This window comes from Coffea eugenioides, chromosome 2 (genome assembly GCF_003713205.1).
Source record: "Coffea eugenioides isolate CCC68of chromosome 2, Ceug_1.0, whole genome shotgun sequence".
NCBI lineage: Eukaryota > Viridiplantae > Streptophyta > Magnoliopsida > Gentianales > Rubiaceae > Coffea > Coffea eugenioides.
Genome location: NC_040036.1, coordinates 37,635,466 through 37,651,061, shown reverse-complemented (window position 1 = coordinate 37,651,061; position 15,596 = coordinate 37,635,466). Strand labels below are relative to the sequence as shown.

Here is a 15,596-nt window from a genome sequence, read left to right as displayed (position 1 = left end):
GGTAGTTAATTCACACACACACAGATATATACATACATATATATATATTCTCATAATGCATATATATATATATATAAGATTATCAAATCGAATGCATAATATTGGTAAGTATTTCATTTTAAAATAAAAAAACATGAAATTACATTTATTTCTATCCATATATCATTCATTTTCTAATGTAAATTATTATTATTATTTTAAGATCCATCTTTTGCAAAAACACAATTCTTGAATGATTTACAGTTTTTGTCATATTTTGAACTATTGTTAGACAAATCTTAAATTTTAATTATGTTGGTATAATTTTTTTAACTTTTTTCAAATTAAAATGGTATAATTTTTTAATTTATTTTAATAATGTAAGTACCGTGCGTAGCACGGATATTCACACTAGTTGTCCTTGTATGACCGAGCCTGAGAGTTTGAGCATGTTTTGGTTGAATGTTATAATTCAAAATTTGGGGTTTGGAGGGAATAGGTTATATCCATTGTAATCAAAACTCAAACAAAAGTGGGGATAAGCCTGGTTGTCACAACGAACCATATAAAGTGGATTTTTTTATTTATTTGCAGAATGCTACCTTATTTTTTCATGCATCAGAATGGATTGATTACAAGTTGCATTTGCTTGCCTTTTGCTAGAATTTTGGCTAATTAACAAATTATACTAATTGTAGAATAGTAAGTTTGTAATCATTTTCAATTTTTGAAAAATTTGAAAGTTTGGATAACAATAACAACAAATCTTCCTAGTTACATGTAGAATATCACTTGTTTCTATATCACAATTTTTATAACTTAAAACCTATGAATATAATAAGATAAAATTATTATTTTATAATACGATAAAATTTTATTATTTTCTAAGGTTATGTGAAAGGTCAAAATATTTTTCACAAAATATTTTAAAATATATAAGTACAAAAGAATATTAAATTATACATATAATCATGCATTATACAAGTATGTTACAAGTACTTACTAACTAATGTACTAAATTTTAATCATTTATAGAATATTTTTATTGTTATTTCAAATAAGCTTCCTAGTATTCATTTGGTATAAGCTATAAAGGATTGAGTAATTTGAGTCAGTTGCTTCTGTGTTAATTTTGACTGTGGTTAACAAACTCAATGATTTAGTCCATCTAACTTAGGTTAATGGGAAAATGGGTCACAGTTGGCTGGAATAAAATTGTAATAAACCCGTTTTTCAATAAAAAAATAAACTCTTTATGATTTTTCTCTATTATAAGAACAGAGTACCCATTTTCTTAAAAAAAATTATTTATCAGATAAAATAAAAATAAACCCATTTTTCAATAAAATCCTAACTCTTTATGTCTTTCCTCTATTATAAGAACCGTGTACCCATTTTACCATAAACAAATTTATTTATCGGATAAAAAAAATTTATTTATCGAAAAAAAAATGAACCCGTTTCTCAATAAAAACATCAGCTCTTTATGGCTTCCCTCCCTTATAAGAAAAGAGTGTCCATTGTGCCATAAACAAATTTGTTTATCGAATAAAATAAAAATAAACTCTTTTTTCAATAAAAAAATCAATTCTTTATGACTTTTCTCCATTATAAGAATATAGTACCCATTTTTCTAAAAAAAATATTATTTATCGAATAAAATAAAAATGAACCCGTTTTTCAATAAAACACAAGCTCTTTATAGTTTTCATCTATTATAAGAACAGAGTACCCATTTTTTCATAAATAAATTTATTTATCGGATGAAAAACTAAATATATTTTTCAATAAAACACCAGTTTTTTATGATTTTCCTCCCTTCACTACAACAAAAAAGGGTATTAGCGACAACAACTTTAGGAAGAAATAGAAAGCTTGACGCTCTTAAGTGGCTTATAGCAAGGAAAAGGACAATACCTCACAAAAAATTGGAGCCATCATATACTCTGCGAGGGCAAGGACTTTTCTCGCTTAAAATTCTCACCAAAAGGAGAGCGGGAAAGCTTTCCTCCAAATACTAATTCTAGTGGGCCAAAGTTTCTATGTTATTGGTGAGAAATCATGGGTGCTTTTTTTGTGAAAACACTACAGAATATGTATTTTTAAATACATATTAGTGTAAAAATATTAGTGTAACACTTTTTCAATTTTAGTTATAAATATTTATGTATTTTACATAAATGTAATGATTCAGAATAAAATACCCGTAAATAGCTAGTGTTTTGTTGATGTAATGCAAAAAAAAAAATCATAAAGAATAGGTATGTTATGGGCAATATATTTTTTACTTTCATAAAAATCAGTTTATGTTAAATACAGGACAACCAATTTTCCTTTCGTAAAAATATTAGTGTAACAGTTCTTCAATTTTAGTTACACATATTTATGTATTTTACATAAATGTAATGATTCAGAGTAAAATATCCATAAATAGATAGTATTTTGTTGATGTAATGCCCGTAAATAGATAGTACTGCTTATGCTTCCTTTTCGGTGTTTTATTCGTAGGCCCATTATATTTATGTTAATTCCGTCACACCCCAATACATTTCCAACTTCTGCAGTACGCTACATTCACATTTCTAAACCGCGGTTATAGGTCACCACTTACTTTTTTAGAAACATTCCCTTCATCTCCGTACATGTCAGGTTGCTACGTGCCAGCTTCTTTGCCATATAATTTACTTTCCACACTTGTCTTTGAAATATGTGAATACACTACAGAATTTACCGGTTATTGAATATGTGACGTAATATGTTATGCCAAGAATTACATGACAAAAGAGTCCTCGTCCGACCCGGTTGGGCAATAATAACTTGCCGGTGGTTCCGGATCGTTGGCGCTGTCACCATTGACTGCTCTCTCTGTGCAACCGTTTGTGCCGGTTGTCCTCATTTTGCACTGCGCGTAACATTGGTTAAACACGATGTAACTTTTTTTTCACAGGATGTATTTTCAGAACAGATAGTGGTGGGCCCCACACTTGACGCGGAAATCGAGTTACATGGTGTAATCTCAGCCGCACAAAATTTTGAGGGCAAATCTTGACCCTTAACCGTGCAGGGACGCCCTGCCCCAAATCCAAAAGTGTCCCTTTGTCAATCAATTTAAAAAGTTAGGAGGGTGGATACTTGGAGCTTGGACGCCAGTTCTTGAATCTTGATGGAGAAAATGATAAGGTTACTCCTACTGCTACACGACCATTGAATTTTAGTTAAATTACATTTGGCCCCATCTGATTTAACGTTTTTGCCTCATGCTCCCTGCTCTGTTTTCAAATAGCCACTTCACCCCCTTATACTTTATGTTATAAATAAATAAATAAAAAGGATGATCGAAATCTTGACAGTGCTAAAATAGGCTTCTCAGATGTAGATTGATCCAAGTTGGGCTTTCCGACCTGACTAATTCGCATTGAGGTTGGAAGTGCATTTTTATTTTTCCCCTTTTTTTTTTTTACGAGATTATGAGAATTGAAGAGCTAAATATATTCACTTTGAGCCATTGAGGATCAATCACAAAGCGTTTGGTAGTGGAATGGAGAAAGTGAGGCAACATGAGAGTTAATAATAGACGCTTGAAATAAGTAAGGATGGATGGGATCGTTGCACATTTTTCAAGACCAAAAGATGAACAGGATAAGAGCATTTTATAGACGCCTTTGATATTTTGTCATGTAGCTAGTATTGACGCTTTGATATTACTTACAATCACCAAGGGGATTATATGAAGTGAAACGCCAACACGCATAGGGTTTTAAGGTATTTTACCCTTAAATTTTGGTTTTATATCACGTTAAACTACTTTTATTCAGAATTACTAATTAGGTAGGAGTGAAGTATCTCCATCTCCAACTCTCTCATATTCTATTGCAAGGTATGCGTATTTTTTCTCGTACAATTTCTTGAACATTTGAATTTAGGTTTGTTTGCACACTTCATTTTTTTTGCGAAAATTTATTTTTCTTGTAATATAAATATATTTTTTAATTATTTTTTTATATTTCAACCATCTTTAACATACATATGTTTGGATAGCAAATTTTTTCAAAACAATTTTTCGCTTGCATCATAAACACATTTCCCAATCCATATTTTTATATTTCCAATTACTTTTTTATCTCACATACATCACATCATAAAAAATGCTACAGTAATTATTTCAAATAATTATTTGGAATAATTCTCTATCCAAACAATTAATTCTCTATCCACTTTTTCTAACCACTTTTTTTTGGATAAAAATTTCAAATAATTCTATTCAAAGACACTTAACCCTCAAAATTTAGTGTACAAATTGATCCATAAAGTTAAAAAAAAGCTTTTTAAAATTTTTCTAAATGCTCTAATACACAAAAAGTTTTTTCACAATTTTTTTAAAAAATACACCTTCCAAATTACCCCAAATTTTCGGTCAAGTTTGCGTCTCATCCAACACAAGATTCGTGTGCGGAAAACTGGAAAGTAAACAACGTACGTCTTAGAAAATCAATCACGAGATTCGCATGTATAAAAAGTAAACAAGGCAGGTTTTGGAAAATTGATCAAAAGATGCATTTGGTGGTGGGTTACAGCAGGACAACTTCTCATTAATAGCAACAAAATTACTGGAGAGTGAAAGTGGATGCTGAATTAGTGTACCTGTGTCTACTGTCTCCTATGTAAAACCGCACGTTTGAGATAATCAACAGTATTGTTGCCATGTTTGGATTGTCATTTTCTGTCAGAAAATTGCATCGTTTTTCATGATTACATTTTTCTATTATTTTTTTCCTCACATACATCAAATCGCTACAGTAACTTTTGCATGAAAAATCGTGAAAAATACAATTCAAACAGGGTTGTGCAATGCATTTTCTGATGTGCATAGCAGGAGATGGAGAGAATTCAAGGCTATTTATTCATTATAGTAATTTTTATTAATTTAAATGGTGTTTGGATTAACATTTTTTATTAAAATTTTTATATTTTTCGTGAATATAAATTTTAATTATCTATTTAATTCAAATATATCAAATCGATTTTATAGTAAATTTTTCTATAAAATCTCTAAAAAAAAAATAGCATGGCCTAAAAAAAATGTAATATTAGCATTGAACATGTGTCGTGTTCGGTGCCACGGCCTTTTCCTTTTTCCTTTTCTTACAGAAGTAAGAAATTGTTTAATTAAATCTAATCCTAAAGCTAACTACCTAATGATTAATGTCATGTTGTGGGCCTGGCTTTGCGGGTCAAAGATTGGAATCCACTTAAGAAATCACGTGAGCTATGACGACTACACTTCGGCACACAACTCGAGGAATGGGCGATGTTGACAGATGCAGTTTGTCTTTGTCCTCCCCCGTCTCTCTCTCTCTCTCTCCATACTTTTTATTTTATTACTTTTCCGCAGCGGCAGTACTAGTGCGGGCCTGCCCGCGGCCACACACGCTCCTCAGAGAGGACCACAAAAACGATACTATAACAGACGGGACAAGATTCCGCCTTCGTCTGAGTGCTGACAAACAGCCTTTTTCACATAAATCTTTTCTGATTCTGATTCTGATTCTGTGATAGTGATTGGTTTGTTTGGATTGCTTCATATTTCTCCAATTTTATTTACTTACATCATCTTTACAATTTCTAATACACTTTTTTATCTTTCCAATATCTTTTTATCTCACATACATCACATCATAAAAAGTGTTACAGTAAAAATATCCCAAATAATCCCAAATAACTTACAATCCAAACAGATCCTAAAATTAATTAACGAGCAAGCAGACTACAGTAGATGACGACGACCAAAGCAAAAACTCGATGCGACGGTTCCTTCCTTCTCCGCTTGGTTTCTTCCTTCTCTGCTTTGTTTGGAAGCTTTTACTACTACATTTATTTATTGAAGTCCTCCCAAAGAGCAATCCACTTCGTTGACGTTAGTTCTGACATTGGCAGGAATCGAAGTTTAGACAGGTCTACATCTGCTGGCAAAGTACACCTGTTTTTTCTCTCGTCTTTTTCCGTTTGAAGGATGTAACTACAGGTTCTAGGTGTTAAGAAGCATTTCTGAAGATGTTCGTTTTCTTTAAGAAAAATGAAAATTATAATTAAACTTCCATTTTATCTTCTCTCTATTTTCCGAAATAGGTTCTTTGTAAGTAGCACTTTTTTATTATAAACTAGAAAACCATGCATGCAAATTACGGCTTTCATTCGGCGCCGCCATTTTATCATGATACACTCGACAGACTCATCACACAAGTCAAGCGGCCAAATAAGCATCTAATTGTACATACTTTTTTTTACACCCAATATTCGTTTAGTTCACACATAAAGGCTCTACTAATAACATATTTTTTCTCTATTATGTTATCTTCTATACAAGTTATCTAATGACAAAAAGGCTCTTGACTTTTTTTTGACAATGTAAATTAGATAAAAGTACCTTTATTCTTCATTACATTACATTGCAGTCACTCTCGTTTTATCCACTTATAATTAAAGTGAAATATAAAATAAATATGATATTTTGCATCGACAGGCAAATCAAAAGGATAGCCAATAACAATTTCTTACTCTATCCATCACACTTTGACAGTGTTGATTTTTATATTTTTTTTACACAGTTAAAGAAAAATTAGTTGACTTTATTTGAAAGAGCAAATCTAGCTTATTATTTTTCTAAAATATCCTTACATTAACACTAATTATTTCAAATACTAAAATTTATAATATGACTAATCACTACACCTTTATATTAATTATAACAATAACCCTGATGGAAAGTTGTACCATTCAAGGTGTGAATCAAATCAATAATTGAATAAGATAGATTATATTCACTAATAATAAATTACTTAAATAAAGACATATTAGAGAAGTTAAAAGTTAACTATATTTTTCAATTAAAAAGTAGCCTATAATTGGGATGATGGAGTAATCTAATTCCGGATCTTCTCTTCTACTTTCGAGAAAAATAAAATAAAATAACTACTGAGCATGCCCTCTTAAAATCAATGATAGCCATTGATCCTTAGCATCCAAGGATATGTTTGGATTGTATTTTTCTGGATTTTTTGTTAAAAATTTACTGTAACAATTTGATAAATGTGATATAAAAAAGATGATTAAAAAATATATTTGCGAAAAACATAATAATTTTTTCTTTTTTTTTTTGGAAATCTGCAGTCCAAGCAAAATATAAAATAATGATCGGTCAACTTTGAGTTCTTTCCTATTTAAAGACATCTAGAGATTGGCAATAGAAATTGTCCCTACGAAGTTTCTCGGACTTGGGATACCAACCATGCAGATCGAGATGGTTGTAGCTAATAAATGCAAGAGCTACAAGAAGATCATCGATGATTAAAAGCCTATTGTTGGAAATAACGAAGAAGTCCTATTTAAAGACATCTAGAGATTGGCAATAGAATAAATGCAATAAATGCAAGAACACATCTAGAGATTGGCAATCGAATAAATGCAATAAATGCAAGAGCTATAAGAAGATCATCGAATGATTAAAAGCCTATTGTTGGTGATGCGACCGCCAAGAACGCAGTCCAAGCTGAGCCGCAGCGATCCGAGCTGGGGGGACCTGGATGCGAAGGAAAGAACGATCTGCGCGGGTTCACCTGAGAAGGGAGAATACCAGAGGGACTCCAGTCCCCGGAATAACTCTGACGGTCAAGTCAGCCGTGTTTATGAGTAAGACAGCAGTAGGTACTGTGAATGGCATACCTTCAGTCATCGGGTAATGACGTATTTATAGGCTTGACCAAGTGGTGGTTTCCATGTAGGAGTTGGAGTCCCATTAGGGTTCGGAGTCCTTCTAGGATTTCGTATGACAACCCCTAAAGATTCGGAGGCGGCAGCCCATCAGGCCCACTTCATGGAGAAGGAGAGGCGGCGGCCATGACCGAGCTGACCTCCCTCCATTCCGAGCTGTTTCGCCCGAGCCGCCGTATCACAGCATCTGAGCTGACACGTGGCTACTGGGAAATTTGCCCCACTACAGTTGGAAATAACGAAGAAGTAAAATTTTAGAATATTGGTTGATCAGAGTTTCTATTAAATAACCAATTAAGAAAAACCTTTGCCTAATACCAAAATGACGATGACCATTGCTTCCACAGCATTTGATATCTAGAGCAAATTGCACTTGTAGTAGTGGCGGTGACAATGGTATTGCCGTTGATTCATATTCCACAAAACCGTTATTGATACACGATTAACGTAGTAGAATACTTTGTCCTCCAATTTTTAACTACTGATTTTTTTTTTGGTTGTCTAGCTGACTTCTCTGTCGGTGGCGGCTGTTTTGGTATTTAAAGCCTAAGCAGGGCAATATTCATCCTCTCCGCTCTCTGGTACAGCGATTCTAGAAGCCCGGGAACCACCGGTGTCATTCAAATCGTCGAGCAAAAATGAGTCCGGAGCTATGTCCTGAAGGGGCCTAAATCCCCGGATACTTTTACACTAGAGGGAGAGAAGGAGAGGAAACTAAGTGAGAGGCTTCTCCAGAATCCTAGGATCAATATAGGTATCTTTATTTTATTCTTATCACGTGCCATCTCCTCGCTGTAGGTGCTTGCATGATGATTTGGTCTTGAATTGGCCCGTTTGTCAAATAAGTTTTTTGAGTGTTTGTCTAAAATTTTACTGTAACTTACTCTAGAAATTTTTTAAAAAAATGTTGAATTGTGTTTTTTTTTAAAAAATATTTTAAGTAAATAGTTTAAAATTTTTGAAAAGTTTTTTGAGGTTACTGAAAGTTTTCAAAAAATTTATAACAAATAAATTTGGCAAAAAACTTAGCTGGCAAACAAGGTCTTGGTTCGCACGTTAATTTGGTCACTTTGAGCCTGCGGTACAAGACAGAGTTGGCCTCTTCTCCTATTCCAGAGTACCACCTCAAACATCCTTAAGTTTTTATTTTTTTGAAATTTGATTTTTGCTACTGAGTAGTGAGTGGGAGTGCTTTTTACCTGCTATTTCTTGTTTCAGCCGGCGACGTTTCCTGTGTAAGTCTGGACACCTGGAAACTAATCCTTGCGCTTTTTGTTGTTCCTTCTCATCTCGTCTGCTAAAAATTTTGGTCCTTTTTTTTCGTTTTTGTGAAGTCATTTCTCAAGATGGCACTAACAAAGTCGTATAATGATTGACATTGTTTAGGTTAGATGTTTTGAGGTCTGAAGGCTGCTGTTTAAAATCTCAATTCTGATCATGTTTGGTTTGAGAAATGTTTAGCTGGATCACTCCTTTCTAACTTCTTCTTTTTGAGTGTTTTCCGTTTCTTTTCCTTCTGGGTCTGCCAAAATGCTTTCAAAGTACTGCGCATCATCCCAGATTCTAAAATGGAATTAGTAATTGCAGTACCGAAACTGCAGCCTCCTTTACTTTGAAAAGAGAGGAGGAGGAGGGGGGGGGGGGGGCGGCGGCCAATTTTGATTTCATTTCTGCCTTTTGTAATAATTTATAATAATAACCTTTTGGATTCTTATTCTTTTAGCTGAGTTCTCCAAGTATTGTTTTAACATGCTCATCTTGTTTCCTTCTCCAGGAGAATGAAAGGATGAATTCTTTGTGAGATAAAATCATTGTATGGCTATGCTGTATGTCGGTTTGGCAGAGGTCATAGCAAAGATGTCTTCACCTATTTGGATCACATCGCTTTCTTGTTCCGCTTCTGTGGTACAATCCTCAGAGGATTCCACAGTTTCAGCCTTTGTTCAATGGCTAAGGTTCCTTTTCCTGTCTCCCTGTCCTCAGAGAGCTCTGTCATCTTCCATTGCCATTCTGCTGTGGATAGCTTTCCTTGTTTTTGCAATACAAAAACTATGGTCTAGATTTAGTACCAAACATGAATTGAGTTCTAACCTCAGCAAGCCTCTCATTGAGAGCAGCACACCGCCTGTTAGAGCTAACCTTTGGTATAAGTTGACTCTGATTGCGACCGTTGTTTTAGCCTTATCTTCCTTAATTTTGTGCATTCTGGCATTCAATGGAGGTAACCAGGGCTCATTGAGGGTTGTCGATGGACTATTTTGGTTGCTTCAGGCATTAACCCATGTAGTGATCACAGTACTAATTCTCCATGAGAAGAGGTTCAAAGCTGTTACTCATCCATTATCTCTTCGGGTTTACTGGATTGCAAGCTTCATTATCCAAGTTTTGTTCGTCACTTCGGCGCTTATCCGCATAATATCTGCCCGTGAAACTGATTCAGTCTTGAGAGTAGATGACATTGTTTCAATAACTGCATTTCCTTTGTTGATTATTCTTCTGATTGTTGCCCTTAAGGGGTCTACCGGTATCCTAGTAATTAGATGTTCTGAATCAATAATAAATGGAGAGACCACATTATATGAACCACTTCAGGATAAATCCTCCAATGTGAGTGGGTTTGCTACAGCATCCATTGTATCAAAAGCTTTTTGGCTCTGGGTTAATTCTCTTTTGGTAAGAGGCTATAAATCCCCTCTAAAGCTTGATGATGTCCCAATTCTCTCACCACAGCATAGAGCTGAGCGCATGTCAGAGCTGTTTCAACAGAAGTGGCCTAAACCTGAAGAAAAATCAAAGCACCCTGTGAGAACTACATTGTTTCGCTGCTTCTGGAAGGAAGTTACCTTCATTGCCATCCTTGCCATTGTGAGGCTTTGCGTCATGTATGTGGGGCCTACACTGATCGATCGGTTTGTTGATTATACATCTGGGAAGAGGACCTCAAGTTATGAAGGATACTACCTTGTAGTCGTTCTCTTGATTGCCAAGTTTGTGGAAGTTCTGAGCTCACACCAGTTCAATTTTAACTCCCAGAAACTTGGGATGATGATACGCTCCACACTCATTACTTCATTGTACAAAAAGGGTTTGAGACTTTCATGCTCAGCAAGACAAGCTCATGGTGTTGGACAGATTGTAAACTACATGGCCGTGGATGCGCAACAGCTTTCTGATATGATGATACAACTGCATGCCTTATGGTTGATGCCATTGCAAGTTACCGTTGCCTTAAGTATCCTCTATACTTACCTAGGCATTTCGACCATTGTAGCGTTACTTGGACTTGTATCCATTATGGTGTTTGTGGCGTTTGGGACTGGAAGGAATAACCGGTTCCAGTTCAATATCATGAAAGATAGGGACTCCAGAATGAAAGCAACAAATGAGATGCTTAACTACATGAGGGTAATCAAATTTCAGGCTTGGGAAGAACATTTCAACAAAAGAATTCAATCTTTCCGTGAATCAGAGTTTGCATGGCTAACCAAATTCTTGTACTCGTTTTGTGCAAATATTATTGTGCTCTGGAGCACACCAGTATTTATAGCTACATTAACATTTGGAAGTGCGATCCTGCTGGGGGTTCCACTTGATGCAGGAACAGTCTTCACTGCTATCTCACTCTTTAAAATGTTGCAAGAACCTATTAGGACCTTCCCACAGTCTATGATTTCACTCTCACAGGCAATGATATCACTGGATAGGTTGGATAGGTACATGATGAGTAAGGAACTGATGGATGATTCAGTGGAGAGGGTGGAAGGTTGTGGAAGTGAGATTGCTGTGGAGGTGGAAGATGGGGCTTTTAATTGGGATGAAGAAAGCAGGGAAGAAGTTGTAAAGGATTTGAATTTTATGATCAGAAAAGGCGAGCTTGCAGCGATTGTTGGGACTGTAGGATCAGGGAAGTCTTCACTTCTGGCATCAATTCTTGGCGAGATGGATAAAATATCAGGAAAGGTACATATGAAATATTTTTCAGGGCCTTATCCCTATATCAAATTGATTACTTCACATTTGTCACTGGAAAAGTACTCTTTTTTTTTTAGTGTGCCTTGTGTATTTATTTCTGTTCATTGTATGGTTCGTAATCTGATTGTTGCCTTGCACGTAATTTGTCCAAGTAATAGACTATTCAGGGATTTCACTCATCCTCTTCTTCTCCGCGTCACAGATTCTCATTTTGCTGATACGATTTAAATGTCGTATTGTGTTATTCAGCAGACAGCATGAGCACAAAGTGTTTATCTTATGGTATACATGAGCACAGTGATTTGTTTTCTCTGGATGTCTTGCTTGTGCATCAGAGCTTGGTAACTGGAAGATTTTGCCTTTTGCTACTTGTGGCCGACAGACCTAAGTTTGCCCAGTTGTTGGTTCAAGTAATTGGAAACATTATGTCTATATTTGAAAATCACATATATTGTAATTTTTGTCTGTGAAAAATTGGTTCAATTTCAACTTCCAAAGATGTAGGTCCAAATGATTCAACCATCAAACTCTAACCAGATTACCTCTGAAACATCGACCAAATCTTCACATAAACTTCTTGGGTTGGGGTGCGTATTTGTCCTCGTTATTCGACTCTTTGGGGGTTATGATTTACATATTGAATGATGGGCTATTTGTCATTTTCCAAACCCTAAAGTTCTTATCCTTGGGAACACCTTTTAGTATCATTGGTGAACTACTTCTTAATAGGGGCAGCCCATTATATTCTTCTTTGTTGGCCACAAGTTGGTTGTGAGGAAAAGCTTCCTGAGTGTCATGCAGGAAAGCTTCTTATTTTATAATGCTAACACATTTCATTACAAGCTTACCAACTATTTGTTGCTGCAGCTCAGGGTTTGTGGTACCACAGCTTTTGTTGCACAAACCTCATGGATTCAGAATGGGACAATTCAAGAAAATATCCTTTTTGGTCTGTCAATGAACCAAGAGAGATATAAGGAAGTTCTTAGGGTTTGTTGTTTGGAGAAGGACTTGGATATGATGGAGTTTGGAGATCAGACTGAAATTGGAGAGCGTGGCATCAATCTAAGTGGTGGGCAAAAGCAGCGAATTCAACTTGCCAGGGCTGTTTACCAAGATTGTGATATCTATCTACTTGATGATGTGTTTAGTGCAGTTGATGCTCAAACTGGTTCTGAAATATTCAAGGTGATAAGAGTTTTGAAATGATTTTCAAAATGGTTGTGATATCTATATCTTGAAAGTATTTAATGCTGTTTTAAGATGTCCTATTTCTCCAATTATTTGCCAAATTAGATGTGACCTGATGTTTGTAGTAGCTATAGTCACTGATATAATTTTCTCAGTTTGGTCCTCTTCTTCTCCATTTTCTTGTTATTACTGTTAAATGAGAACCAGAACACAAGCCTGCTACTTGCGAATGCCCATTTGTTAATGATGTATGATGCTTTTGTTGAAATTTTATGTTGATCCCTTGGCTTCATTCCTTGTAGGCTCCAATTAACATGATTATTAAGCTTTGAGTGACATGCTTGTTAGTTGATACATATTGTTCTGCATTGACATTGTGATTCGTCTTTTTAGTTTCAATTGAAGTTGTGATATTCCAGTAGCCCTTGTTGTTAGTTTGTCAGTTATTAAATGCTGTTTAACACTTTCCAGTCTCTCTTGCAGGAATGTGTTAGAGGAACCCTTAGAGAGAAGACCATTTTGCTTGTTACACACCAAGTTGACTTCTTACACAATGTTGATCTGATCCTAGTATGTCCTATGCTCATTTATTCTCCTCCTTTCCTAGGTTGTACATGTGTATATGTGGATTCTGGCATCATAGACTTGACCTCTTAATATTGAAACCAGGTTATGCGAGATGGGATGATTGCTGAATCCGGAAATTACAATGATCTACTTGAATCTGGGAAGGATTTCAAATCTTTGGTGGCTGCGCATGAGTCATCTATGGAACTTGTTGAGGCAGAAAGCTCCAAGCGCAGGAAAACTTCAGTTGATCAACCAACATCTCCTCAAGCATCTTTTAGTCCTAGACAAGAAAACGATGACATGAAATCTCAAGAACAGACCCAATCTGATCGGGGAACTTCTAAACTTATCAAGGAAGAGGAGAGAGAAACTGGGAAAGTCAGCTTACATGTTTATAAACTATACTGCACTGAATCTTTAGGGTGGTGGGGTGTGATTGCGGTGTTGCTGATTTCTGTGTTGTGGCAAGGGTCATTAATGGCGGGTGACTACTGGTTGGCTTATGAAACATCAGGAAAGCGTGCTATGTCATTCAATCCTTCTGTTTTTATTGGGATATATGCTATTATAGCAGCTGGTTCCTTTGTGCTGATATTGATGAGAATTTTTTTACTTACATTCATGGGGCTTAAGACGTCCCAAATATTCTTCAAAGGAATTCTTCACGGCATATTGCACGCTCCAATGTCATTTTTTGATACTACACCTTCTGGAAGAATTTTAAGCCGGGTAACGTTTTCTGCACTTTCGGGTTGGGTTGTCCATTTTGGTGCCAAGCTGGAAAAAATAAAATCACGTCCATATGTACATTTAGCTACATTAGATTACATGGGGAAAAAACTAGATTATATAAAAGAAATGTTCAAAGTAACTGAACATGTTTCAATTACTGGATTCATTGATATGTTGTTTCATAAAATTTTGCAGGCGTCAAATGATCAGACTAATATTGATGTATTTGTCCCACTTTTTACCAACTTTTTCATTTCCATGTACATCACACTATTTGGGATCATCATCATCACATGTCAAAATGCTTGGCCAACCGTCTTACTATTGATTCCACTTGGCTGGCTGAATTACTGGTTTCGGGTATGTGCATCATTTATGGAGCTTAAAGGTTAAATTGTTTCAGTGTAACTAAGACTTTAAACCGTTCTTTGGCAAGAGATAGATAATTAGTGCTAAGACTAAGTTATTCCTCATTTGGGTTGCAGGGGTACTATCTTGCAACATCACGTGAATTGACTCGGCTTGACTCTATTACAAAAGCACCAGTTATCCATCACTTCTCGGAAAGTATATCTGGAATTACGACAATCCGTTGTTTCAGGAAGCAGGAAAGGTTTTGCCAGGAAAACGTTAACCGTGTGAATTCGAACCTGCGTATGGACTTCCACAACTATGGGTGCAATGAATGGTTGGGTTTTCGTTTGGAACTCATGGGGAGCTTCATCCTTTGCATTTCTGCATTGTTTATGATCGTGTTGCCGAGCACTATCATCAAGCCAGGTGTATAATCTACTTAAATCCTTATTAATGACAAAGTACTAGTTTTTTTGGTTATATTGATATAAAGGCATGACTCCCGATTTATCAGTTCGTGGTATTATTACCTGGGAAAATAAGGTTGTTAATAGGTTAAAACTGAAGACATAGTTTTCATCTTTCTTGACGAAATAGACTCATAACTGGTCAACTGGATTATTAAACCTTTGAAATATCATAATATCTAGTATAATCAACCTCTTTTTCTTTTCTATCATTTTAATGGGATTTCTCAAGTTCATTAGTAAAGGAATTTTCAAAGATCAGGTTACAGAATTAATTTCTTCATATAATTCTCAGTTGATTCCTGTTATCATTTGCTGCCTACAAAGTTTATAAATGGATGATACAACTGGAAAATATAATGTCCCTTCCAGTCATCATTCTCCTGTGTCCTTGCTACTGCAATTAGCTTTTTACAATAGAGATGTTACTGATCTACACTTTGCTGCTCAGAGAACGTGGGGTTATCTCTCTCCTATGGATTGTCCCTCAACAGTATGCTTTTCTGGGCAATATATGTCAGTTGTTCTTTGGAAAATAAAATGGTTTCAGTTGAGAGGATAAAG

At 35.3% G+C, this 15,596-nt stretch overlaps 1 protein-coding gene across 1 annotated transcript in view; it reads left to right on the top strand.

The window, feature by feature from the left end:
• Positions 1-8,411: 8,411 nt before the first annotated feature.
• The window catches only part of LOC113759658 (ABC transporter C family member 14-like), an 8,454-nt gene continuing 1,269 nt past the window's right edge, over positions 8,412-15,596 (top strand). Inside the window, exons 1-8 of the mRNA XM_027302232.1 lie at positions 8,412-8,500; positions 9,521-11,706; positions 12,586-12,906; positions 13,393-13,479; positions 13,579-14,208; positions 14,407-14,571; positions 14,697-14,991; positions 15,484-15,595. Of these exons, the coding sequence (XP_027158033.1) occupies positions 9,562-11,706; positions 12,586-12,906; positions 13,393-13,479; positions 13,579-14,208; positions 14,407-14,571; positions 14,697-14,991; positions 15,484-15,595 (3,755 nt within the window). The 5' untranslated portion in view covers positions 8,412-8,500; positions 9,521-9,561. The remainder of the gene's footprint in view (positions 8,501-9,520; positions 11,707-12,585; positions 12,907-13,392; positions 13,480-13,578; positions 14,209-14,406; positions 14,572-14,696; positions 14,992-15,483; position 15,596) is intronic.